Here is a 27,935-nt window from a genome sequence, read left to right as displayed (position 1 = left end):
GTGTGTGTGTGTGTGTGTGTGTATATATATATATATATTGTTGCGAATTTCGCCCGCCCGGCGTGCGATTGGTCACGTAATCAAATCGTGACGCGTCACCCACCGGAACGGACAATTCAGTCGTGACCCTCCGGGAACGACCGCCCGGAGCCAGTCACGGGTGGGGGTTTAACCTCACCACAACTCAGTACGCATTCTACCCACGCGAAATAGGGTCCGATCGCTGAATGGTCAATTTACCTAAGTACTCGCGCGAGTAGCGTACCAAGGAGTTGTACCACGCCACAGGTCGACTCCGGACACGAACCGCTTAAGCGGCTCGTTCCGTGCTGCAGAGATAACCGAGCGGAGTTATTGTCGACCTCGACGGTTCAGATTATTTACCGGGCGTTTTAAACCCACCATCAATCCCTTACGTGATGGAAGATGGAGATTCAATAAAAGGAAGGAGACGAAGCAAAGCGGGAAACAGTTCAACAAGCAATGTACATTAATTACGGAAACACGGAAGGCACGTATATCACAGTCAAGACAAAATGCAACAAATAAGTCAAGACAAAAGCAATACGACTGAATAAAAGGGCAATTATTTACAACACTTATACAGTTCTACTTGTCGGGACTCGGCACCACATCACTCATTCCAAAAAAGCAAAGGAAAGAAAGCCACTCTCACAGGCAAGGAGGCAGACAGGTCCGTGGACCAAATGTGCGTGGAACCTGGAAGAGCGGCCAAGTCCACGAGACCGAGGCCTAACCCGCGTCCTCGTGACGCGATGGCGGGCAAGCCGCAATGTCCGCGCCGCTGCGCCCCGACTCCGTGCCCCTGGCGTGGTCGGCGAGCCCTCTCCGGCGTGCTCCACGCAAGCAGTTTGGTTGGCACCACGTTTAGGGTGGGGGAGGAACGGGGCCCCCCGGCACTATCTCAGCGCAGATGGGGGGGGGGGGAATTGCTGATGCTCAGGGAGAGGGGAATGGCTGGCTGGCTTGGAACCCGCGACGAGATGGCACCAACGACGAGACGAGCGATCCCCACACCGCAACCTCGATGCCGACTGCCGTATTTACTCGACTTGAACTCGAACTCTTTACTCGCCCCGACCAGCCGCTTCACTCGACTTGAACTCGAACTCTTCACTCGCCCCGACCAGCCGCCTGCAACTTTTTGAGTCACCTTGTGCTCGCGTCTTTATTGGCCGGAGGAGGAACCTATATGCAAATTTCAGGATCAAAACGCGAGTGGAGGCGGGGCCACACCACCCTCTGTTCAGCCATTGGCGTGGCAAAAAGGGGCGTGAGCCTCTTTTGATCCAAATTCTCTCTCGTAAAGAATCCACGTTCATCGCGCTTGGAGGCGGGGCCATACCGCCCGACGCTCGCCCATTGGACGGAGAAAAAGGGGGCGTGAAGCCTTTTTGATCCGAATTTCTCCCTGAGAGGAACGCATTCGTACCCGCGGCTCGACGCGTTCGGCACCAATCGCCGAACGGGCCCTGGACAGCATGACGTTTGGTGTTGACTGGTGGTGTGGTCGATGGTTGTAGAAGGAGATAGGCGAAGGTGGTGGGGGGTTTGCTGTGGTGGTTTGGTGGTTGGCGGGTGTCGTTTGGGAATGGCGGTGAAGCGATGTTTGCGGGATGGAGTTGTGAAGGTAAAGGTAGTGGCTGTTTGCGTTGTTGGCGGCTTAATGGTCGAAAATAACAATACAGAAAGAAAAATGGCTAACTCAAAGCATCACAGCCCAGATGAATCACACATATTCCCTCTATACCACGGGTTTAGGCTAACTACACATGAACTTACCGATATATCTCACCTGAGGACTCTTTATGGTGTAATGCGAATTTCCACAACCGCAACAATATATATATATCTCTTCGAGACGATAATCACCAGTCATTGCGACACCACGCAAGCATCGTGTGGGGACCAGGTTACTTCAGTCTCATGGCCTCCATCCTGGTATTTAGTGTGTGTGAGTGTTTGGGCCAGAAGTTATTTTGCGTAAGCTGTTGAAGTCCCACACATGGGGATGTAGTTTATAAAAGAGAATCTCAGTTCCAGTACATGTGCTTCGTGTTCTTTCCTCCCTGTAATTTACATAATAAATAAATAAATAAATTCTCACTGGCATGTCGGCCTTGAATGCAGTTTCAATTTGGAACAGTCATTGATGACATGGGTTAGACCATGGGCATTAAAATTGGTGCAAAAAGCCCTCGTTTGGAGGTTAAAACCGCAGTGGTTTGCCCCGGGTCACCACTCGGCACCCATTCTTTAGGCGGGTGAACTGGCTCGAGGCGACAGATCTTGTTAGAGTTTGTGTACGTCGGAAACTGAAGTAAAGATCTGTTCGGCTTTCCTGGCAGACAGCATACAGCCTCTTCGGACCATCTGTCGCTAAATTGGTGACCATTCGGGTGGAGGATTTGATCAAATGTCAACCCACGGTCCACCGTCACAACATTAATACTAATCACCTTTATCTGAAGAACTTTTGCAATGACATCTCATCTCAAGAAAATTCAATCATACAATGGCCTGCAAAACTATTCACCCCCTACCAATACTGCCAAATTCAGATGAATTACAAATTATGTAGAAACAATTTTTCCAAATTACCTTGCACCTCTTGCGGCAATGATTGCTACGAGTCTTTTTGGGTTGGTCTCTACCAGCTTCGCACAGTGAGAATGTAAAATCTTTGCCCATTCTTCACGTGGAAATTGCTCTAGTTCTGCCAAGTTTGATGGGGATCGTCGATGGACTGCAATCTTCAAGTCTCGCCATCATTGTTCAATTGGGTTCAAGTCAGGGCTTTGAATGGGCCACTCAAGAACATTGATTTTCTTCTTATTCAGCCACTCCAGAGTGGCTTTAGCTTTCTGCTTCATTGTCCTGCTGAAATGTGAATCACCTACCCAGTTTCAGATTCATGGCTGACTACTCAAACAGGTTTTCCTCAAGGATTCTCCTGTACTTTGTACCGCCCATTGTCCTTTCTGCCCTGACAAGCTTGCCAGTCCCTGCTGATGAAAAGCAGCTCCATAACATGATGCTGCCACCACCATGCTTGACAGTGGTGATTGTGTTGACTGGGTGACGTGCGATGCTCGGCTTGCGCCAGACGTAACACTTTGAATTTAGACCAAAAGGTTCAATTTTTGTCTCGTCTGACCACAAAACGTTCTCCACATGTCTGCAGTATCATCAAGATGCTTTTCACAAACTCCGTACGAACCTTTAGATGCATCTTTTTCAGTAATGGCTTCTTTCTTGCCACCTGTCCATAAAGGCCAGCTTTGTGAATCAAACGGGATATTGTTGATTGATGAACACTGACGCACATCTCAGACATAGAGCCTTGCAGATTTTTCAGTCATTGTTGGATTTACAGTTGAGATCCTAAACCAGTTTCCTGCTTATCCGGCTGCTGAGTTTGGATGGGCAATGTAGTCTGGGTAGGGTCTGGGTGGTATGATACATCTTCCATTTATTAACCTTCGCCATCGAAGATTGGAGGTTACTGTTTTCACCCCTTTCTGTTTGTTACTTACGAAATCTAAAGATTTCGTAAGTATATTGATGACTTCCGTTTCTGTTTGTTTGTTTGTGTGTTTGTTTGTGTGTTTGTTTGTTTGTAGGCACGATAACTCGAGAACGGAAGAAGCTACCAATGTCAAATTAAACCATGTGATTCAGGAGGGTGATGGCGAGTGCTGATTAGATTTTGGTCAAAGGTCAAGGTCACAGTGAGGTCAAACATCCAAAAAATGATAACTCGAGAATGGAAGAAGCTACCAATGTCAAATTACACCACGTGATTCAGGAGGGTGGTGGCTAGTGCTGATTAGATTTTGGTCAAAATCGGTCAAAGGTTAAGGTCACAGTGAGGTCAAACACCCAAAACATTCGATTTTTGATGGTTTGGTACAGAATCATCGTAGAAACTTTTGGTTTGCGTCGAACCTTCTCGAGAGACAGCTTTTATTAGACAAGGACAGAGGTCAAGTTGACCATTTCGTAAGTACCAGTCTATGACTGCTTGTTACTTACGAAATCTAAAGATTTGTACCGCCCATTGTCTCCACACGTCTAAATCTAAAGATTTCGTAAGTATATTGATAACTTCCGTTTCTGTTTGTTACTTACGAAATCTAAAGATTTCGAAACTATATTGATGCCTTCCGTTTCTGTTTGTTTGTTTGTTTGTTACTTACGAAATCTAAAGATATTGTAAGTATATTGATGCCTTCCGTTTCTGTTTGTTTGTTTGTAGGCACGATAACTCGAGAACGGAAGAAGCTACCAATGTCAAATTACACAATGTGATTCAGGAGGCTGATGGCTAGTGCTGATTAGATCTTGGTCAAAATCGGTCAAAGGTCAAGGTCACAGTGAGGTCAAACATCCAAAAAATGATAACTCGAGAACGGAAGAAGCTTCCGATGTCAAATTACACCACGTGATTCAGGAGGGTGGTGGCTCGCGCTGATTAGATTTTGGTCAAAATCGGTCAAAGGTCAAGGTCACTGAGGTCAAACATCCAAAACATTCGATTTTTGATGGTTTGGTACAGAATCATCGTACAAACTTCTGATTTGTGTCACGACCTTCTCAAGAGACAGCTTTTATTAGACAAGGTCAGAGGTCAAGTTGACGATTTCGTAAGTACCAGTCTATGACTGCTTGTTTGTTTGTTTGTTTGTAGGCATGATAACTCGAGAAGAGAAGAAGCTACCAATGTCAAATTACACCACGTGATTCAGGAGGGTGATGGCTAGTGCTGATTAGATTTTGGTCAAAATCGGTCAAAGGTCAAGGTCACAGTGAGGTCAAAAATTCAATTTTTGATGGTTTGGTACAGATAACTCGAGAACGGAAGAAGCTACCAATGTCAAATTACACCACGTGATTCAGGAGGGTGATGGCAAGTGCTGATTAGATTTTGGTCAAAATCGGTCAAAGGTCAAGGTCACAGTGAGGTCAAACATCAAAAAAAAAAATTACTCGCGAACGGAAGAAGCTACCAATGTCAAATTACACCACGTGATTGAGGAGGGTGATGGCTAGCGCTGATTAGATTTTGGTCAAAATCGGTCAAAGGTCAAGGTCACAGTGAGGTCAAACATTCGATTTATGATGACTTGGTACAGAATCATCGTAGAAACTTCTGGTTTGCGTCGCTACCTTCTCCAGAGACAGCTTTTATTAGACAAGGTCAGAGGTCAAGTTGATGATTTCGTAAGTACCAGTCTATGACTGCTTGTTATCTTGCCAAAACGAAGTTTTGCAAGATATGTTAGTCAGCTTGTATGTTTTTTTTTTTTTGTTTGTTTTTTTTTGTTTGTCTGTAATCACGTATAAAAAGTTCTGCAGAGCACAGTTATCATCGGAAATTTTTGTAACTTCGCATATCAGAGGCCTATAGAGGTCCCTTTCAGTGCACAAAATTTTGAAGGTCAAGGTCAAAGGTCAAGGTCACTTTGGCGCAAATCAGGGGAGTCGACGAAACCCTTATTTTTTGAGTAATTTTGATCGGATAGTCTTCAAACTTCATGGGAATATAGTTCATGGTCTGGCGCTCAGCTGATTAATTTTTGGTGGCGATTGGCCTTGACCTTCATATGTTTTTATTGTTTTTTGGTCTGTAATCACGTATAAAATCACTCTGCAGAGCACAGTTATCATTGGAAATTTTTGTAACTTCGTATATCAGAGGCCTATAATAGGAGGTCCCTTTCAGCGCATAAAATTTTGAAGGTCAAGGTCACTTTGTCGCAAATCAGGGGAGTCGACGAAACCCTTATTTTTTGAGTAATTTTGATCGGATAGTCTTCAAACTTCATGGGAATATAGTTCATGGTCTGGCGCTCAGCTGATTAATTTTTAGTGGCGATTGGCCTTGACCTTCATGGTTAGCGCCTCAGGTCAAACATATTTGACCCCAAGGTCAAATTTTCAAGTTTTAGGAACCACATCGTGTAGTACCTCAAATTGAACACCTCGATGAGTGCTTTCTAGATATGTCAAGCTTGAGACATTAAGACGTCATTTGGTGACGTTATGAGGCAAAAGCATATTTTTCATGATTACTCTGTAGAACGATTCTCATCATAATCTCTCGTAGGCAGATATTCCTCAAGGAGTCGCTCCTGGTGGATAGCAGCTCTGTTCACCTCAGTGTGACCTTAAAGAAGTCACACGTGGTCACCTTTTGGCAAGATACGGCTCACCCTGTGGGTGACATTGGTTTTTTTATTTGTTTGTTTGTGAACAGTATTACGGAAAAACTCCGACGGATTTCGACTAAACTTGGTGGGGAGATTAGGTCTGGTCCAAGGATCATGCCATTAGATTTTGGACTTGGTCCAAATTCCAATATGGCCACTATGGCGGCCATTTTGAAAAAATATTTGAATTTTTTTTTTTGCATTTCTACATGTTTTAAGTGATTTCCAACCCCCCCCCCCCAAAAAAGAATTTGTTAGAGGGAAAAAAAAATTTGCAACTTTTTTTCAACAAAATTTCGATTTTTTTTTGCATTTCTACATATTACAAGTGATTTCCAACAAAAAAACATGCCAAAATTATAATTGCGGCTGATTTTGGAACTTCAGGTGGATATACCCACGTAAAATCAATTTCTGTCTCAAGGAATCAAGTTATTACGAATGAATTGAGTATGTAAAAGTTAAAAGTAAAAGGGAAAGTTGCAAACTATAACTCTGTGAGCACTGTTGACGTCAAATTGAATGAATAGGATATCAGGTTCACTTGAGTGACCTAGCAGTATTGGCGGCGGAGGTTTTGCACTCTACCGAGTGCTCCCCCTCGAGTTAATGATGGATTTCCAATGACATTGGAAATGGACATGAGCAATGACATCATACTCAAAGGGATAATGAGAGACTTTGAAATCTTCTGAAACCCTCTCCTGAATGGTGCTTCACCAACACTTTATATCTGACTTCTTTGGAAAGCTTCTTGGTCTTCATGTTTGCCTTGTTGGTTGACTAAGTGGGTTGCACCTCAAAACTCCTAAGATAAGTGGGGGAGATTAATTTTTAAGTTAAACCACTGATCACATTCAGGTGAAACCCATTATACTAATTTTGTAACCTTTCATGCAAATAATTTGCTCTTGAAGTGATTTAGGATTCATGAGGAAAAGGGGCTGAACACTTATGCAATGAAAATGAAGACCAATTACTGCAGGGTAGATCTACGAAAGAAGCCAGGCATAACACACACACACACACACACACACACACACACACACACACACACACACACACACACACACACACACACACACACACACACACACACACACACACACACACACCTTTGAGACCTGGCATGTTTGTTTCACCTCCTGAAACCCACCCAAATGTGAAGACAGCAGGCAACGACAGCAACTTGCACGCATGCATGCATGCACGCACGCACATGTATAGAACACGCATAACGGTTCTGGAGGAGATACTTCAAAAAAAAATTTTTTTAACTATCTGCCAAACCACATGACCAATGACATCATAAAAAAAATTTCTGTCGACCAATCTATCCCGAGATAAACCACAAATTTTCATACCGATCGAATGCACCGTTGTAAGTGTCAAATTTGGACTGGGACACCACATCACCAATGACGTCACAGTCAAATAACCATATTTCCCATGCAGAGTAGTTGCCAGGTTTCAATTTTTTTGCATGGCTTGGTTTAGAAGATAGAGAGGTCCAAAATTTTTCCAACATGACGTCATAGTTAACATTAAAAAAAACTCTACATGAGTAGTCGCATCTATGGTGAAAATTCCGTATCAATCGGATGAGCGGTTGCAGAGAAAACAGAGAAAATGCGCTTGGATGTCTGTCCGTAAGTACGGACGAAAGGAATTCTTCAAAAGGATTGTTGAGAAAGTAGATTGGGGGGGGGGGGGGGTCCAGACAGTCCTTTCGGAGAGACGTGGTGAGAGTGTGAGATTAGTCTGCATGAAAAGACATATTCCAAGTGTTGGACGAGCTTGTGATTTTATCCAGATCTGCAGTGAGCGAAGAAGCTGCTGCCTGCCGGTCTGAGGGATGACATATGGTATGGCAGAGGGTGGGGTTGTCAGCAAAGAGATAAAGAGGATTTTCCAGAGAGTCGGAGAGATTATTGATGAAAACCAGAAAAAGAGCCGGGCCCAGAACACTGCCTTGAGGAACTCCATCCAGCCTGGACAGGAAGAGGGGATGAAAGAACTCCATTTAAGGCCACACGTTGACTGCGACAGGAGAGGAAGTCTGCGAGCCATGAGTGGAGATTGCCTTGGATACCATAGGAAGAGAGTTCGGTGAGCAGGGCAGGGTGCCAGACTGTATCGAAAACATGCGATATGTCTGGCTAAACCCAAATGCAAGTTGATGGTTTTTTCTGAAAACCATTGAGAATCATTAATCATGGTCTAATTTGAAGAGGGGGGGGGGACTGAACTTTTTCTGCGAATCACAAAGTGTAGAAAAAAATCCCGAAGTATCGATTTTTGAATTCACCAGTGATATTACATCTTGATATCACGTTGATCCGAATGGCGACCTTACATCGAGAAGCAGTGTATTCTGAGCTCGGATTCCGACACTTGTTCCACCATCAATCGAAACTTTGAAGGATCTCAGTATGCTGAAGCTGATCTGTGGGATTTTGAAGAAATGGTTGGAGACAAAATAAGTGATGGAAACACTTTCAGGGGAATTGTGGAGCCGTATCGTTTTGAACCTTATGCGAGTGATTCAGACGAAGAAGGCAGAAGTTTAAGTGAAGATGCAAACGCTGGTCACATGATCACTACAGATTGGTAGGTTTTGTTTTTCCATTCAATTGGCGGTTTATGAGGGAGGGATTTTTTTATTAATTGATAAATCAGTTATACCACTCGAGCAAAAATATCCGGCACATTCGGACAAAAGGGACAACGAATGCTTTGGCCCACCATCGCAGGCTGACCAGATGTCTTGTATGTTATGGTATCATCCCGTTTCATGCTTTCCTAGAAAGCCATTTGTGTCTGTGGTCATGCTGTGTTCATGTTGTGGTTCTGTGCTGTTTTGGTGTTGTGGTGCTGTGCCATGTTCATGCTGTAGCACTGTGCCATGTTCGTGTCGTGGTGCTGTGTTCATGTTGTGGTGCTGTGCCGTGTTTGTGCTGTGCCACGTTTGTGCTGTGTCAAGGTCCTGCCCCATTGGAGGGGTGGGGGGGGATGTTAGGGGGATAAGGGGTGTGGGGGGCTGTGGGTATTGTGGGAAGATGGTTGATGGGTGATTGTGGGGGGAAAGTGGAGGGGGGTGTGGGATGGTGGTGGGTATTGTGGGATGAAGGTTGATTGTCGGGGGATTATGAAGAGGGGCGTGTGGGATGGTGGTGGGTATTGTGGGGGTGATGGTTGATGAGGGATTGTGAGGGAGGAGTGGTGAATATTATGAGGGTGATGGTTGATGGGGTGGATGGTGGAGGGGGCTATGGGATGGTAGTAGGTATTGTGGGGTGAAGCTTGATTATGGGGGGGATGATGGAGTGGGGGTGGGATGGTGGTAGGTATGGTGGGGAAGATGGTTGATGGGGGAGTGTCGGGGGGGGAAGTGATGCTGGATGTGTGAAGATGCGAGGGGGGACCTTGAGAGTTTTATTTTTGAATTCTCTTGGAGGAGTATATGATACATACATACATACATACATACTTTCTCTCTACTAGAAATAGAAGGTGGTTCATTTGATTTGTAGAAATTTGTGTGGATAAAAGATAATTAGTTTCAGGTGCTCTTGTGATAATTTCCAGGCAATGGCAACAGGTGTTGATTCACTGCATAAATTGTCCGTGTACATGGGCTAGTAGCTGGGTAGAGATGGTGTTACAGTTTTGAGCGACAGCTGTTTCTTCCACTTAATTGTGGGGAGAGCATCCTCTCTCAATCATCCAACAGGGCTTGAACTCAGGACCCTGGAATCCCATGACACCACCCTAACCGCTAAGCCAACACGAGGTTAAATTATACATTAAATTTTGTACATCGATTGATGAGAGATAATTGAGATAGATATGTTGAGTACCAGTCAAAATCACAAAAGTTAGAGGTCAATAGTTCAACCACTTGCCAAAGCAGTGAAATAATCCAACAACAGGTGTGCATTTGGACTAGACTTACCGGCGTAGAAAGAGACAGCGTGCTGTCCGACTGGAAGCTGTTTGCCCACGGACTTTTGCTTCTGTGTAGCTGATCTACTGACAGACGTTTCCCAGTCAAAACGACTTAATATATACACATTTCCGCTAGCCATCTTCAGAGCTACAATAATTACTGTTGAGAACAAGCTTGCTATTGTATTATGAAAAACACCAATTGTACAACAATAAACCGATGTACCAGCACGTGCATATGAAAAAAAGTCATTAAGAACTTCAGGCAAGAGTTATTATTCGCGTGAATGAACTTCATCTTATTTTTCCGCTCTTGCAACACCGGCAGTTTTTGGCCAAGAAAGAGGTCATTAGTCGGCTGCTACCATTCTTTCAATTGCAGAAATAAACTAGAGCTTGTGGAACACTTGACGCCAAGCAGTGGCATATATAATTAAATGGAAATAAAATAATGATATTAAAGGTTATATATATATATATATATATATATATATATATATATATATATATATATATATATATATATATATATATATATATATATATATATATATATATATATATATATATATATATATATATATATATATATATATCTTGTTCTTTCGGCTGCTCCCGTGAGGGGTCGCCACAGCGGATCATCCATATGATCCGCATCGTGATTTGGCACATGTTTTACGCCGGATGCCCTTCCTGACGCAACCCTGGTCGCCTCTAACGACACAGGGATATGGTACACCTATTTTAACCGGGGTATACACCGGCCCAGTACAATGGTACTCATTTTGCCGACCTCAGAAGGATGACAGGCTGAGTCAACCCCCTGGTGTATTAATTCAGTGGCCCAACGGGGCTTGAACTCAGGACCTTTTGGATCCCAAGCCGCTGCCCAAGCCACTGCGCCAACACCAGGCATATATATATATATATATATATATATATATATATATATAGTCTTTTACACCAACCCATCGAACATGCTACATTAGTTCTTCGTGCCTCTTTATGTCCTTTATGACACCCTTCAAAACAGAAGGTTTCCTGTTGTGCACCGCTCCTTTCCAATTCTATATCCAGGCGATGCGTGACGTCATCACCGGGCGCCGAAGGGGGTATTCAGCTTTCACTCCATTTTCTTGTTTGTTTGTCCGAGTGATATCTCAGCCATCCTTTGAGCTAGGAAGCTGTAATTTGGGGATAAAAGTGAAGATGTGAATTGGCAAAAATGGTATTTTTTTGTTTTTTGATTAATCAATTACTTAATAATTATCCATTTATTAATTCCATATATTTTTTCTTTCTCATCTGGGCAATATCTCGGGCACCTTTTGAGCTTGGAAACTGACATTTGGACACGACAGTGAACAAGTGATTTGGCTATAAAGGATATTTTGGACTTGTTCATTAATTAATTAATTGACTAATTATTTATTTTTCAGGGTTACAGATCCGTATGAAACGGCGGTGGTTTAGGTATGCTATTTAGCAATTGATTGAAAAATCAATTATTTTACGACTATTATTTATTTCAATAACGCAGTTAATCACTGAATCAATCAATTATTGCACACCACTCACTCCAAATGCTGCATGGCGAGCAAGTATCATTTGTACACATTCACCTCAGAAGTCCACCGCTCCCTCTCAATTCTATCTCCACGTGCTGCACGGTGGCATTACCAAAGGCACCCCGGCAATGTCGCGTGCTGGAGGATTTCTTTATTTATTTGGCATGGGGGCAATGGACTTTGAACATACCACTACTTGTCTTGTTTGGAATTATTTTCTATTTTGTTTGACTGCCAGGCAGGTAGACAGAGAAAAGTATTGTTATATTTGTGGGGTTGATGGTAGAATTTCATGGGAAAGTTAAGATTTAATAGAGTTGTTTGGTCCGTGGACGTGTAGGAGGCATCTCGATGTAATTAAGTAGGGAAACTGGGAGCTTAAGTGTTACATGTCACTACACGGTGGGGGAGGGGAGGGGGTGCAGTGTCAATTACATAGGGATCAAGGATAAGTTGCCCCAGTATGTGATTCCCCCCCCCCCCCCCATGACCTTTTCTTATGTTTTTGTATTACAACCAGCAATGAAAGAGTTACGCTTTTGTAACGACAATAGCCATTACATCTGAGCTGCATGACCAGGCATGCAGAGGCCCCGCCTTCTCGGGATTCTTGCGAGCAGGCCACGCTCCGGAGAAGGAGTTTGGTTCGGCGTGACATCGAAGAAGGGTTGGTTGTGCAGTAATCGTGAGAGATGAGGAGCGCACGCACGCACGAGGTCAGTGTGAAGAGGGGTTGAGTGTGGAGTTAAGGACAAACGTGGTCAAGAGACGAGAACGTAGCTAGGAGATGGCGTGAAATATTGGGGCACGACAAAATGGCTTTCCTTCGACGCATGAAGAAGATGGTACGATTATCGTATTCATGCTGAGGCGATTTGCGTTGCGTGTTGAAGCAAGACACTGGCCTTTGGCTCTTGGTTGGGTCGTGAGGAACGGACCCCGAGCCTCATGTATGTAACCGAAGGGGGCGGCAGCCATTTTGAAAATCAGTGGGTCACTGAGGACGATCGATGCACGAGAAAGCTGCACAGGGTCTCTGAGCCTTGGTGTTGAATCCCGCTCATCAATTGCCTGACGTACATTCGTCCCACTGCGAGAGAGCCGCCAAGCGCTATTTTGAGGGCGCGTTTGCACGTGCATGACGAAGCACCTGATTCCACATTCCATAAAGACCATCTCTGGCACACAGCTAAGTGCCAGGAAAAGGAGGGATATTAATTTTATTATTCTCTTCTCTTGTTTGTATTTAAGTCTGCGTGGAGGCGCCTCAATTTGATTTAGATTTAGATTACCTCACATTTTTCTTTCATTATTAAAATTTGAATTATCGTCATTGTACACATTTGATCATTGTTATTAAATTTTTATTTGTTCTCTTTCATTTGCTTGTGTCCGTGTATCTGTTGTGGCTTGAGTACAACCTGTGTGCCTCCGTCCTTTACCGCCATTTCTTCCCCGCACACGCGTTAATCTCCGAGAGTCTTGGCTGTAAGCCTCCAAGGGAGAAGTTTGGCCAGCCGTCAAGGTAGGGGTTAACCCCCTGGATACGACAGAATGATCTCACTCCTCTCTGCCCATGCGTGATCGGGACAAATTGAGAGCCAAAGTACTGTAAAACTACAGGTCTGTGTTCCAATTAGTATTCAAAATAAAACATTCAATTGAAATCAAGTTGTTCCTCAATCATAAATAGGTGTTTGTGGACGGAAGGATGGATGGACCGACAGAAGCGAACCGATTACTTCACCCCGCTTTTCGCTTGGCGTGGTAAAAAGACTAAGAATGAAAAGTGGGATGTTGTACTAAGCACATATTACACTAGACATAAATTGAACGTGCAGCGTCAGCCAGTATTGCCTCCGCACACATTATTACATCATTATACATCTTCATACCAAGTTCGATTTAAATCCCTTCAGCTGTTTTCAAGTATCACATTTTTATCTGGTATGACCTCTGACCTTTGACCTTTTGATGCCAATATCTAATCAGTTCATCTTTGTCTCATAATATATACTTCCACCAAGTTTGGTCAAAATTACATCACTGGTCAAAATTAGCGCAGCAACAGATTTTTTTTTCCCAAACGGGACCTCTGACCTTTGACTTCTTTATCTCATTCCTAATCAGTTCTTCTTTACATAATTATACAAACTTGTACCAAGTTCGACTTTGATCCCTTGAGCCGTTCTAAAGTTATCGCGGTAACGAAAACCTATCATGGACACACGGACGGACAGACGGACAGCCGAAAAACATAATGCCTCCGGCGACTTTGTCAGTGGAGGCATAAAAATGCAGGTTTCTTGATTTTTGGGCAAGTGTCATGACAGGAATTCAATGACGACTGTCATGTGTCAAAATGTCAGTCAGGATCAACCACAGATCAAGCAGTTAAATGATGTGGTCTGTTTTTGTTTGTTTGCTTGCTTGATTATTTGTTCCTACAATTGAGTAATGGAGGGATGTGTTGGGGTTAGACAGTCCACCAGAGCAGAGTGAAAAGCTTCTGCTTCAGTTTACTGGACGTTTTTGTTGGATGTGAGCAGCGAGCCTCGAGAACAAAGGACAGCATGGTCACCAATTTTTCGCTTCGGACAATCCTATTTATTCTTTATGAAAATATCTTTAGAGGAGTGAGGTTCAAGGAAGAGAAAGGTAGAACTGATAGTGGAATAAACATCAAGGGTTTGAACAAACAGGTAAAGAGGAAAGGGGAGGAAACACTGAATGTAGCACGATGGTTGGGGTTGGAAAGGATAATGAGGTTAATAAAGATCAGGATAATATGGGTAATAAAGACCATGGGACAGAATTGGGGATGGCACAGACGGCAGTGCATGGCTGACTTGAAGCCCTGGAGGGGAAGACTTAGACAGAACAGCCTCTGGCAGGTGGGGACATAGATGGGAGAAGCAAGGAATAAAAGAGCAGAGTTGGGAAGTCAACCTGGACTTCGGAAGTATAACCAAGAGGGGGATACTGAAAGAACGCATGTATTCTCGAGTATGGGGAGGGTCAGAAGGTACGAGAGAGTTGGCGCAGAAAGAGATAGCATACCGTCTATTTTCTGAGCAATATCGGAAAATAGAGTGGAAAACTGAACTGCCTGCAATGCGACAACAACAGACCTTAAGCATCGGCCTCATCATGGGAGAATTCAATTATTACTCCGCCCACGAAGCGCAAAGCACGGTTAAGCAATTGGTTCGCTGTGTCTGTCATTCTAGAGAGGTCAGTCAATGATCGAGAAACTACTTCATTCCAATGGAATGATATATTTTGAACACTGTACACCACAAATTGGAACAGAGCAGTATTTTTCCAATTAATTTGGCAAATTGCACGGAATCTCGTCCAAAGTGCACGTGCTTACAGAGTCAGGTACTTATTTTAGTCTGTCTGCCTGTCTGGCAGTGAAACAAAATTGAAAAAATCATTCCAAACAGGAAACTTACTGTTTTAAGGAGGTCATAAAGGACACAAACAACAGGCATGAAGAACGAATTTAACGCGTTTAATAAGGTGGTGGCCAAAGACGCTGCATCAATGGCGGCAAACTTCCGAATTTCTGTTTTTTCTACAACCTTTAAAATCCTTATTTTATTTCAGTTTTATTCAGCCATTATTCCAATGATACAAAATTACAAAAGTGAACACAGTAAAGAATTGCTGTGTGTTTGTGGATGAGCTCACCGTGCGAGTACGGTGGAAAAGGCAAGGAGAGTTGCGTGCTCATGAGCAAGAGTCGATCTCTGCGTGCTGTCAAGGCGCGGATCTGCTCTTCGAGTCGCCTGTTTTCTGCTTGGAGCTGAGACAGGTTTTGTAGGCAGCCCACCACTGTTGAACATAAGCCGCCTTAAAACAAGGCTCACTTCAACATTTGGCTAATGTTCACCAGTCAACAGTGACAAGCCACCGAATGAACATTAATAATTAATTTTCTCACTCTGTTAAGCATACCATCGCCCGTTGCACCGTGTTCAAGCAAAAACTTCTGCCCCTCATTGAGCTGCCTCTCTAGTAGCTGTTCAATGCTGTACGGAATGGGTTGCAGGGCCTCGGGTTGCATTCCCAATGTTCCGCCAGAGCAACTATGTGAGGCTTGGCTAGTAGTCAAAGGCTGCGGTGTGCCAGAGGCAGTCTGTGTAACACGACTGTCAGTTCGCACACCTTGGCTTCCTCCAGGACTTCCATCTCCGAGATTCATGCTACAAAATATAAATCGGTGAAACTAGGCATCACAATATGTGTTCTTCCCCAGTCACTGCAATTGCTCCATTCAAATACTGTACGTACAAGCTGGAAAGACTTGGGGAATTTCCTTTGTGCAATCGTTCCCCCTTGTCAGATTTGTCTGCAAAGGCAGCATCATAGAAAATGCAACAATCAGTGGTTGAACCAAATAAGTCTGTTTTTGCAACCAAATAAGTATACCCAGAATGCAAGTGATATACTATTTCACCCTACCTTCTTCCAAGCCCCCCATTAGGCCACCATGTGGTGCCAAACCTGGTCCAGGCACCAGAGGATTCCCACAAGAATGAGTGGATACTGAGCCAAAGGATGCCCGGGGTGGAGAGCAAGCCTGCACACACCAGGCACACAGTCACAGCAAATGTGGCTACGGAGCATGCCAGGCACACACGGAACACCGTCAGAGCACACCAGACACTGTGCACACCAAGATACACGTTTTTCCACAAAACCTTGGAGGCCAAACCAATTTATAATGAATGGCAATTTGTGACATTTCAAATTTCTGCAAGATTGTTCTTTGGCTTTTCCAACAAATGGGAATGGATGATATAAAAGCTAACCTTGATAGCAGACGATGTTGTAAATGTGGAAGAGAATGCGGCTGTGGCTCCAAGGGGGAGAAGTGGGAGTGAGGGGGGATTCTGCTGGCTCAGCAGGGAAGGAATCAGAGACATGCTTCCCCCAGGCTCGATGGAACCTTGTAGAGCTGGTGGCACATCGGTGTTGCAATGAGCCCCTAAGAAGGTAGACGACGCATGAGGAAGTGATGGAAAATCTAACAAAGTTGGAGCACTCACTAAATCATACTCACATTTTCCTTACCCACAGTTTTTCAGTCTCATGGAAAAGCTGTTACAAACTACAAACTCACATGCAGACAGAGACAACAGACAAACAGTTCTAACCACAATTTTGCAGTTCAAAGTACCTGTGTTTACTTATTTAAAGAACAAACAAAAACAAAAATGCACCAACATTGTCTGCATAAACAGAAAAAGTAAGTAATTAGGATACTGTAATAAAGAGCAGAGTCATGTTCACACCAAGGGAAGAAGGGCTGGCCTCACTAAGCACATGGAAGCGGCCATTGCGCTTTGCAGAGGGTGGGCTCCGAACGCTCGAGGCGGCACTCTCTGACGAGGCAATCGAAGAGGTGGAGGAGGATGACGAGGAACCACACGAGGCTGGAACACGGGTCGTCCCTTCCACACTACTTTTACCACAACCACCATGTCCTGGTTTCAGTTTCTTGCTAACTTTGTGTTTTTTCTCCCAGCCTGAAATGTAAAAAAAAAAAATTAATTTAACTAAATAAAATAAAATAAATTAAAAACACTACATTACAATTATGAAACCCGTCTGATTTTACAGTCATGGACGGGAATAACACATCGATTTAGACATGTTAACCATCGTGGGACGCAGGGAGAAGCCGACGTTTCGGATGTTAAATGCTTCGTCGGAAGAAAAGAGGGTTTTTGACACGAGCCTTCAGGAGCAAGACTAATCAAAATCCACAACTTATGATGCATGATGTTACGGGATGGCCCACTCCAGGCAGGTCTCTCGCACAACAAAGTCGGCAAAAATTTAATGACGTCTGTCCATGATCACAGGATTATCCAATTTTTCACAGATAAAAGACAAAGACAAAAAATGGTGCGAGACCAGTGGACACGGCATACGACCAAGTCACCATCGGCCTTTAGAAAGTGAAAGGACAGACCTTGGCCTCATATCTATATTAAAGTTCACAACTTCACAGCAACGTGGAGATATGAACGTGTACAACAGTCTCTATGGTCATCATCGAGGTATTCCGAATAAACAATACTGATTGGTTGAGAAGACAAGCTCAGGAAGCAAATGCTCATGCTTTTGTCTTCATTAGCACAGTCAGCTAGCGACTTGAACAACTGAGTGGTTAAGATGGTAAATTAACCTTTTCTTGGGAAACAAGACTCGTTCCACATTACCGGTGATAAAGCTCATTCTAACCACTCACTGACTGATATTAAAGTTCGGTACCTTCCAGGTGACGGAGAAACCTGAAATTTTGCATACCGACAGACATGGAAGCCGATTGATGGTGGGGGTGGGGGGGGGGAGGGGGAGAAAAAAATCACAACAGTTGGAAAAACATTCATAAATGAAAATATAAATAAATGAAAATAAATAAATGAAAAAAAACAAACAAACAAAAGCAGTGAGCAACCCGAGACAATGGGGAAGTGCGGTTCATTGTTGCTTAGTGTGCGTGTGCGTGTATATATATATATATATATATATATATATATATATATATATATATATATATATATATATATATATATATATATATATATATATATATATATTGTGTGTGCGTGTGAATTCGTGCGTGCGTGATCCCTTCATTAATACAATGACAGCAACAGAATGACTACCCTTATATATTAACCTTATCAGTGAACCCTTATATGTTAACCTTATCACTAAACCCTTAAAACACAACATTTAGCATGAAGCTGCATGACAGACTTCAAAAAATATTCCAGTCCAAATCAGAGGCAATCACACTGAAAATTTAACTCTCCCTGAAAAGGCCTTGCAGAGAACTAGCAGCAGATGGAGCTCATGGACTGCATGGTAAATAAACATGATTAAACAAGAGCTGATCAGACGTGATCAAAATGAAGACTTCTTTAGATTGAAAGCACAGAGTCGCAGGGAAGCAGAGAATTACAGATGGCATCTGCCTCGATCGGCAACAACAGGATATACGAGTCGAGGCAGTAGAACGCCGCAGTTCTCAAACGATGTGTGGCACACCACTTATCAAATGCTTCAGAGGACAAACTACCCCCATCTCATCGTTCAGTTTGAATGGTGCACGTGTGGTGCACAGGAGCATTTCCCCAGGTGGCCTATTATAGCAGCGGTAAAGGCCCTGTCACACCTTGACCAAATTCAGGATCGTGTGCGGAACGTACAAAAAAAAGCCAGTGTATGCCTGACGTATGCAAAATTTGGCTAAAACGCTGGCACACGTTTTAAGAGCACGCTGGTATACGTCGTGGTACACTGGTTTTTTTTTTTCGTAGTACGCTGGCATACGTCGTTGTATGCTGGCATACGTCGTAGTATACCGAGGTGTTAGACAAATTTTCCATGTTTGAAATTTTTCGACGTATGCCAGCGTATGACTCACGTTCCGCATACGCTTGGCCATAAGTTGTAGGCACGTTACGCGATCGTTGACACACGTCGACACACGTTACTTGTAAGTTACTCATAAGTCGAAACACGTCGAGGTAATGCTTAGCGTACCTGAAACTTATTTCTAACCTATGAGTTACGTGTTGTAGGCACGCTACGCGATCGTTGACACACGTTCGCACACGTTACTCATAAGTCGAAACACGTTAAGGTAATGGTTAGCGTCAGTGTTCCAGACTCCCTGTTTTTTTATTTTATTTTATTTTTTTCTTCGGTATGACGGTGATGTTGACACTTCGATTTCTATTGCGGTTATGATATAATATAATTAATAGGCTGCCGCTCAACTATTTAAATCATAACCGCACTATAAATCGAAGTGTCAACATCACCGTCATACCGAAGAAAAAAATAAAATAAAATAAAAAAACCAGGGAGTCTGGAACATTGACGCTAACCATTACCTTGACGTGTTTCAACTTATGAGTAACGTACAAGTAACGTGTGTCGACGTGTGTCAACAATCGCGTAGTGTGCCTACAACTTATGCCAGCGTATGCGGAACGTGTGTCATACGCCGAGTAATTTTCAACATGCTGAAAATTTCTCGACGTACGACGACGTATGCCAGCGTGCTCTTAACGTATACAAAACTTACCCATAACATAGTCGACGTGTACCAGCTTGGTTCGGCAAATTTTTCATACGTCGGCATACGCTGGCTAAAACGTCAAGGTGTGACAGCGGCTTCACACTTCGATGTCTAGTGCGGTTATGATTTGAATCGCCGAGCCGCAGCCTATGAATAGCCTACGCCACGTGATCGTCGGCGATACGCTGCCGCGCTATGCATAAGTTAGACTATTGTTGGGCATAGGTTGTGAACGCCGACAACACGCTCAGCATTCGTTGGTATAAGTTATCTATATGTGTTTGAAATGTTCTGTGTACGTTACTAATACGTTATGCATACGTCCAACACGTTATTATACGCCCAAAACTTAAAAAATAAACATCAATAGTTCAGCGTACGCCAGCGTTTTACATACACTTTGATACCTTGCCATACGCTGGCTAAAACGTCAAGGTGTGACAGGGCCCTTTGGCTGCACTGCAAACACATAGGCCACATGCTTGAGACAAGGTTAAGTGCAGGCTCAGCTGGACCTTTGCCAATCCGGCGATCCTTTACATCCCATCCGAGGCTCGCTCAACTCTGCAGCCACATGAACTCATTATCCTTGGTTCACCAAAGGGCTCTGCCAGACCCTCAATACCACATACAAACATGCTATTCCTGCATGGCCAAAAACACACGAATACTCTCCCGGTCAAAAGTTTTAGAACATCCCCATTTTTCCAGTTTTTATTGAAATTTAAGCAGTTTAATGTTTAAATGTACTCTGAAACTAAAGCAGAGAACAAATAAACAATTACAGATAAAAGGGAAATCATAGAATTGTTTTGTTGAACAAAATTTAATCTAAAATTTTGACTCATCAAAGTAGCCACCTTTTGCAGATATAACAGCCGAACATACTCATGGCATTCTTTCTACAATGGAAATCAAATATTGTTTGGAAAGTTCTTCCCAACACTGTTGCAGAAGTCCTTCATCATTAGTGTTGTTGTTCGTCTTTCGGCTGCTCCCATTAGGGGGGAAGTTCCAACAAATGTGTTGCACTTGAACGTTGCTTTGCTTTCACCCTTCTGTCCAGTTCATCCCAAACCAGCTCGATGGGGTTTAATTCTGGAGACTGTGCTGGCCATTCCATGATTTGAAGCCTACAGTGTTGTTCTTTTCTTATAAGGTAGTTCTGACAAAGTCTGGAGGTATGTTTTGGGTCATTATCTTGCTGTTGGATGAACCCCTGACCAACTCGGCGTAGACCAGAGGGTATTGCATGGCGCTGCAAAATGCTGTGGTAGCCATTTTGGTTCAGGGTGCCAGTCACTCTGTGCAAGTCGCCAACTCTGGATCCAGCTAAAGAGCCCCAGATCATCATGCTTCCTCCTCCATGTTTGATAGTTAGTGTCACACACTGAGGAACCATACTTTTGCCTACTTGATGGCGTACAGAAACCCTGCGTGATGAACCGAAGATTTCAAGTTTTGATTCATCGGTCCATAAGACCTTCTTCCAGTTTTCAGTCGTCCACTGGCAGTGCTTCATGGCCCAGGCAAGCCTCTTTTTCTTATTTTTTACATCTTAGCAATGGCTTTCTTACTGCCAGACCCGTCAAACCTGCAGCTCGAAGTCTTCTCTTCACAGTTGAGACTGAGACTTCCTTACTTCGACCAGTGTTAAGCTGTGCTTGAAGCTGCTGTCCTGTGAGCTGCCCATCACACAAGCTGTTGACTCTCAGAAACTTGTCTTCTGATTGTGTTGTGGCTTTGGGTTTGCCAGACCTCTTCCTGTCAGTTTCCTCCAGTATCCAAGTGCCTTTTTATGGTGTAGGAAACTGTACTCACTGACACCTTGGCTCTCTTTGCAATTTCTCTAAAGGAAAGACCTATACTACACTTTTAAGGGTTATATTGGTCTGTCTGTCTTCCTTTTCTTAATTGTCTTTTTCTCGCCATTATGACATCAATATACTACTTGCTGCAGTGCAATATTGTCCAAATAATGCTTCAGAGGGTGAAGCAACACAGTCTGTTCCAACACTGTTTTGTTGATTAGTTTGTAACTAATCAACAAAAGTTGGGACACATGTCAGAATTGTTTGCATCAACTTCCATTGCTGCAGAACAGCTGCAGTTGCTAACCCATTACTTGTTCCCTGAAAAGGGCCTTTTTTAACAACTCTGAAATTTACATTATTTTTCAGTTTTTGGTAACCTAAACTTTTTTTTAACCTCTGGCAGTTTACCGCTTAGCTTTGTACCATTTCAGGTTATTCAATGAACTTGAACTGCTTAAATTTCAGTAAAAAACTGAAAAATGGGGGTGTTCTAAAAGTTTTGACTGGTCGAGTACCTCACTGCAGGACTCAGCTGATTTATAGAATAGCTCCAATGTTTAGATGCACCATTTCAAAATACCGTACTCTGTGTCTCCTCTTCTACAACAAACCAATGAGAGTGACTACAACTGGCTCATATAGTCTGTTGTTGGTAGTCATGTAATCGAGCACCGTCTTGTTCTTCACTGTGGCCATGGTCATGGCAATGCCCAATTCATGGTGGCTTAACTGAGTAACAGGCTGTTGTAATGCACATTGTTTTTCCCCATAGTACATCTAAATTATAATTATCAAAATAACGCTTTCAAAATGATTATTTACCTTAATAAAAAAAAAAAAATCATCATCACTTATTCTCAGGCTAATCAATACTGCATTCTCACAACAGGAAGCACAGATCTCACACTGCCAAGGTAACCATTATCATATTAAAAACACACAAATACAACAAAATCCACATTTTCACAAAATATATTTCATGTGTTGACAAATTGTGATGAGAATCATTGCTCGTATCACAGATGGACAGGATGAACTACATAAGATGGCAAATGGGAGGACCATCTTGTAAATGAATAACAAAGAAAAAAACTCCATCATTAGTGTTGTTGTTCGTCTTTCGGCTGCTCTCATTAGGGGTCGCCACAGCGGATCATCCGTTGTGATCCGCATACTGATTTGGCATAGGTTTTACGCCGGATGCCCTTCCTGACGCAACCCTGGTCGCCTCTTACGACACAGGGATAAGGATTGGGTTTCGCCACGATTCCGGGCTGCCCTACACCCTCTCATAGTGCGGCCCAGTGTAGAGCTCCCGTCCTCAAGCGATCCTCCAACCCAAGCCTCCGAGTAGCCGGATTACAGGCGCACGCCACTACGCCCGGTTCCTTCATCATTAGTGTTGAACCACAAAATGAAAATTAATACAAAAAAAATAAGGTCAGCTCAACCACAACAAAGAAACCCGTTAACTTCATTGAATACTTTTGAAACACGACCATCTGCATTGTTTCAACCCACCTGCTGAGAGATCTTCCTTATCAGCATGAGGGCGTTTGTACGCAACACCTGCAACAGCACCAAATCCCGCCGAGACGAACTCTTCGTACGCCTTCTCGTAAAGCTTTGGTGGTGAGGTCTCATTGAAGGCCTGCTCGTAAAGCTTAGGTGGTGAGGTGCGCTCGTATGCTTTCTCGTAGAGGCGCGGTGGAGAGGCAGAAGTCGTGCCGGCACAAAGAGACGTGGGAAATGTCGACAAGCCAGCCACCTTGCTCAGGCCATCCTGGCCCGAGGACTCAGATTTACAGGTGTCACGGAAGGCTGGAGGTTTGAGGCTGGGCTGCGGTGCATGTCCACCCAAGTCAACATGGCCCAAGAGGTCCATCCCCACCTGGGGCTTGCTGGATGAGGCACCGCCTACACCATGCCAAGGCCCAGATGAGATGAGAACTTACACCTCCTGCACAACAGTGCTCTACACAATTCAATGTCTATATCAAAGCTATTATTATATTACCGCCAAAATTCACCAACATTTGGATTCGAGGATCAAGAAAGATTGCAAAACGCTTTTGATATTGCGAGCTATACTTGCAAAATGGAGGCCAGACTCAAAACAATTTCCCAAAGCTTCAATGACAAATCCAACTTCAAATGTGACATCTCGGTTTTAAGTTTAATTGCGGAACATTGTGAAATTGTCCTCACGAAGAAAATGCAACTTGAAAAGTATTATTTTTGTACCTTGCATGCCCACAATGACTGACCGTGGAAAAGATTGGGAGTGGCAGCGGGCACCGCGGGAAATGCGGTCGGGTTCAGGGAGCCACCATTTTTCTTCCCTTTCTGGGTGGAGCCGTGAACTGACAGCTTCTTCTTCTTCCCCTCGGTATCTTTGCCATCGGCACCATCCCCGGACGGCCGCGCACCATGCAGCTGCACTTCCTTGAAGTTGGCGTGAGTGAAGCGAGATGCGGTCTCTTCAAGGCGTTTGAGTGAGCCACCCAGGAAGGCACTGCTAGAGGTATAAGTCTACAGGAGAAGTTGAAAATAAAATGCATGTTAGCAAAAATATGAAATGAAGGCAATAAAAAAACAAATAAATAAATAAATCGATAAACATGCGAGAAAGTCCAAAGAACAATTAGGCAGGCAATAAGAAAAGTTAAAAGGTTGGGAAAAAGTCTGTCCCAGTACCATACAAAGGGAATTAAATACTCCACACAATTTATCCCCACATTGTTTTTTTAAAGAAAACGAGGGGATGTTGTAATCGGCTCCGTCTGTCTGTCTGTCTGTCTGTCTGTCTGTCTGTCTGTCTGTCTGTCTGTCTGTCTGTCTGTCTGTGTCTTTCACACTCTCTCCTCCTAAACGGTTGGGCAGAAATTCACCAAATTTCGTTGCTATGATCACCGCATGGAAAGAAGGTGCAAGAACAGTTTTGGCCCCGCCCCCCCCCCGCTGGGGCGGGGTGAATAACCAAATAACGCAATTACAGGCACATTCAAAAAAACATTTTTTAATGAAACTTGTATGTGTAATGCATGAAATATGTCACAATGTTTTTAATTTGACCCCCCCTCCCCGAATCATGCCCCAGGGAGTGGGGACTTTGCGTCCCGGGGTCAAAGAAAGATTATAAACTCAAAATTTGATGTTGGGTTAATACTCATGAAAATTTTTGCCCTCTTTCAACTTTGCTTTCCCTGTGAATCGTCATCGACCGCTCTATCTCTTATCAACGGCGCACATCGTTTCACAAGGCCAAAGAGCACTCGAGGTGGGGGGGCTACACAAGGAGAGTTTGAGAGAGAAAGAGAGAGCAGAATAAATTTGTCAACATTCCTCTTGAATTGAGGAGGGTTATAGGATGAGGGAAAGGAGGATACTGACAAGGAGCTACAGAGCAGAGCAGCACGAGGTAAGAAGCTGGAAGAGTAAGAAACATTGTTGGCTCTCGGCATTTGTACAGTACAAACGGTGTGAAGAAGAAGTTGCAACTATTGTTATATTCATCTGCATCAGGGGCTAGAAACTGCATCCTTCAAAGTAACCCATTCTGGTTCACGTGCCTTCTCGGTGGTCACCGTCAGCGAAGGCAGCAACGGCCGAGACTCGACACCCTTCTTCTGCTTGTGCTTCTGCTTATCCTTGTTCTTCTGTGCACATTGCCCAGGGGCACACGCGCGCGGCAAGCGCGTCTCTTTCTCCTTTCTTGGGCCTTTGTCGCCCATTTCTGACCGCACTCGACGGGCAATGCAACGCGTGGCCAACTAACGATAAAAAACAAATGCAATAATAATAATAATAATAATGATGAAAAAAAAAAACTAAATGACGATAAGTTCGGGTGCCATGTAACAAAACGTCAACCAAAACGTCGTCAAGCATTGGAATAACCATCACAGCAGAACCCCCAGAACCCCCAGAATCAGGAGAAAAAAAATAATAATTCAACCTACAACCAACACTCGGCCCTAGAACAGCAGCTCATGGACAAATCTGGCCATACAAACCTGCTTGTCCTTGTCCCCTCGCTTGTCCTGAGATTGCATTGGTGTATCACTTAGCCGGGGCACTGAACCCACTGCTAGCTGGCCACCTGCCTTTCTTCTAGCGATGGCAGAAGAAAGGTCACGTGAGAGCCATTTATGAGCAGCAGTGGGCACAATCAACACATACTGAGGTTCACGAAGCAAGCGCTAACGGCACACGTGCAAGAGCTGCTCGAGAAGAGGAACTCACCAGCTTGTTGAAGTGGTATTTGCAATAGCCGCAGTACTGCACGTTGTCCGCCACCGAGCCTTCCTCTTCGCAAAGCAAGCCCGCCATCTGAGCACTGCCGCAAGGAGAGATCGGACAATTTAAAAACATCCGATTTCCAAACATGTGCTTATTGTTTTCAGGCGAGCTAAAAATGGATTAATCATTTGTAGCTGCACCCTCAAATTACGACAAAGCAAGAACCGATCGTGAGTCGTGCTGTTGCTGTGGGGTCTGAGCTCGAGCATTCTGTGTGACGTGCATTCCCGTGGACGAAGCACATGCATAATACAAGGGAATTCCATAAGCAATTATAAAATCTCGACATTTTGTTTGGAGTCTTAATTCGCGCGTTTGGATTTTGAGATGCTCGTCTCCACCCTTAAATGATCACCATGGTCATTTATAAATGCTTTCGAGTGAAAACTAAATTTGAACAGAGCGAAGTTGATGGTGTGACCGCACATCCCCACGCTTCCCACCTGAAGCAAAGTTGAAATTTGACCTTTTGACCCCGCCCCAGGGGACGGGACCAAAATGATGCTGCTCTTGCACCTTCTTGCCACGTGGTGGTTATAAGTGCCAAGTTTGGTGAATTCCTGCCTAACCGTTTCGGAGAAGATACCATGACGGATGGACAGATGGGCAGACACAGACAGATAAGACAGACAGAGCCGATTACAAACAATACCCCCGTTTATTTTTCAAAAAGTGATGACAAATAATTTACTGCCACGGCAGCAATGGAAGCACTTGCGCAAGCGAGGTACAAGAGCCAGAAACCTCTGTCTGCATGGAGTCAATGAGTGGCCAGCATCATTTCAATGCTGTTGAACACTACAGAGAATAATATGAAGGAGTTGTGCGATGCAATTTGACCAAATTAATTTGAACCAGATTTAACGGTTGGGAAAGTCAAGCTTCATTGGAGTGTCTGAACCCGGCATCAAGTTCTGAGGAAGATTGCAGTGACAGCTTGGTGGAAGGACAGGCAAGCTTTGGTGCGGTGCGAACGCGGACACCATACAGCAATGTCAGATGCATGGAAACGAATATATGTACTGCCAAGACGTTGACGTAATTCAACCCCCCCACCCCCCCCAAAAAAAAAACCTGAACAACCGTCGACATTTTGTATGACATTAGCTCCTTCACTCGATGCACTGTTCAATCTGGATGTTTTGTTGGCTGTATACACAGGGTTCCTCAATATAATGCGTACATTCTTTAATATTTCCAAAAAAAAAAATTAAACAGCAGAGAGAGGGGCGATGTTGAGTGTTACTAACACCTAGCAGATGACGTTAGCATGTGGTGGAATGATTGCACATCATCAGTCAGCTGTTACCCATTAGGCAGTGCAGAACGACAACACAGTATAGTTTTCCATGTATAAAGTCTGCATACATTGTATTGACACACCTGTATTATTTGTTTTTGATATGGTATGGAATGGGTCAGGAGGATAGAAGAACAGATGCATTGTAGAACAGGTAATGTATACCAAGAATTGTGTTTAACGTAGGAAACGGGATAATTACCTTAACTATGTATTCAATTGTAGGGGAAGGGGTGGAGAAACAGAGACAAGCTCTCCATGGGATATATGACACCATTATCGTGTGTGTCGATGGCAACTGTCACATGCGATATCTACTGTACCTATAAAAAAAGTGTCTGTGTGTTTTTGTAGTTGTCTGTCTTCCTTCATGAGCACAATTTGAATAGGGTTTTAAAGGCCAAACTTTTAACATGACTGGGTGTTCATGAAGGTCAAAAGACCCAAAAGACAGGGATGACTCAAAGGACCCGAATAAATGACTGTGTTCACTATGGTCTATTTTTCAAGAAAAAAAAAAAAAAAAAAACTTGAAAAACATTTTTCATAAGAGTAATTACATCTCTTCTATTGCTATTGTAGACGGTGACTTGCAACCGGGCCTCATGGAGTGGTGTGCAGAAGCGTTTTCTGAAGTAACAATAAACACAAGGTGCAGTG

At 43.7% G+C, this 27,935-nt stretch overlaps 1 protein-coding gene across 5 annotated transcripts in view; it reads right to left on the bottom strand.

Annotated features, from left to right (window-relative positions):
- MLLT10 (MLLT10 histone lysine methyltransferase DOT1L cofactor) overlaps positions 1-27,935 on the bottom strand; it is a 99,526-nt gene that overhangs the window by 31,213 nt on the left and 40,378 nt on the right. Inside the window, exons 6-16 of one of the 5 annotated variants that reach the window (XM_085876678.1) lie at positions 25,919-26,012; positions 25,246-25,446; positions 23,941-24,205; positions 23,195-23,590; positions 17,053-17,286; positions 16,570-16,715; positions 16,220-16,337; positions 16,049-16,106; positions 15,713-15,960; positions 15,446-15,589; positions 10,189-10,262 (exon numbers count right to left, since the gene is read on the bottom strand). In XM_085876678.1, coding sequence (XP_085732804.1) covers positions 10,189-10,262; positions 15,446-15,589; positions 15,713-15,960; positions 16,049-16,106; positions 16,220-16,337; positions 16,570-16,715; positions 17,053-17,286; positions 23,195-23,590; positions 23,941-24,205; positions 25,246-25,446; positions 25,919-26,012 — 1,978 coding nt within the window. Of the gene's footprint in view, positions 1-10,188; positions 10,263-15,445; positions 15,590-15,712; positions 15,961-16,048; positions 16,107-16,219; positions 16,338-16,569; positions 16,746-17,052; positions 17,287-23,194; positions 23,591-23,940; positions 24,206-25,245; positions 25,447-25,689; positions 25,787-25,918; positions 26,013-27,935 lie in introns of those variants that run through there. The other 4 variants (XM_085876677.1, XM_085876679.1, XM_085876681.1 and 1 more) reach the window with 4 other exon arrangements.

This window comes from Eptatretus burgeri, chromosome 4 (genome assembly GCF_056783735.1).
Source record: "Eptatretus burgeri isolate ZD-2024b chromosome 4, Ebu_testis_v1, whole genome shotgun sequence".
Classification (NCBI taxonomy): domain Eukaryota; kingdom Metazoa; phylum Chordata; class Myxini; order Myxiniformes; family Myxinidae; genus Eptatretus; species Eptatretus burgeri.
Note: the sequence above shows the minus strand (reverse complement) of the source record. Positions and strands in the feature narration are given on the sequence as shown.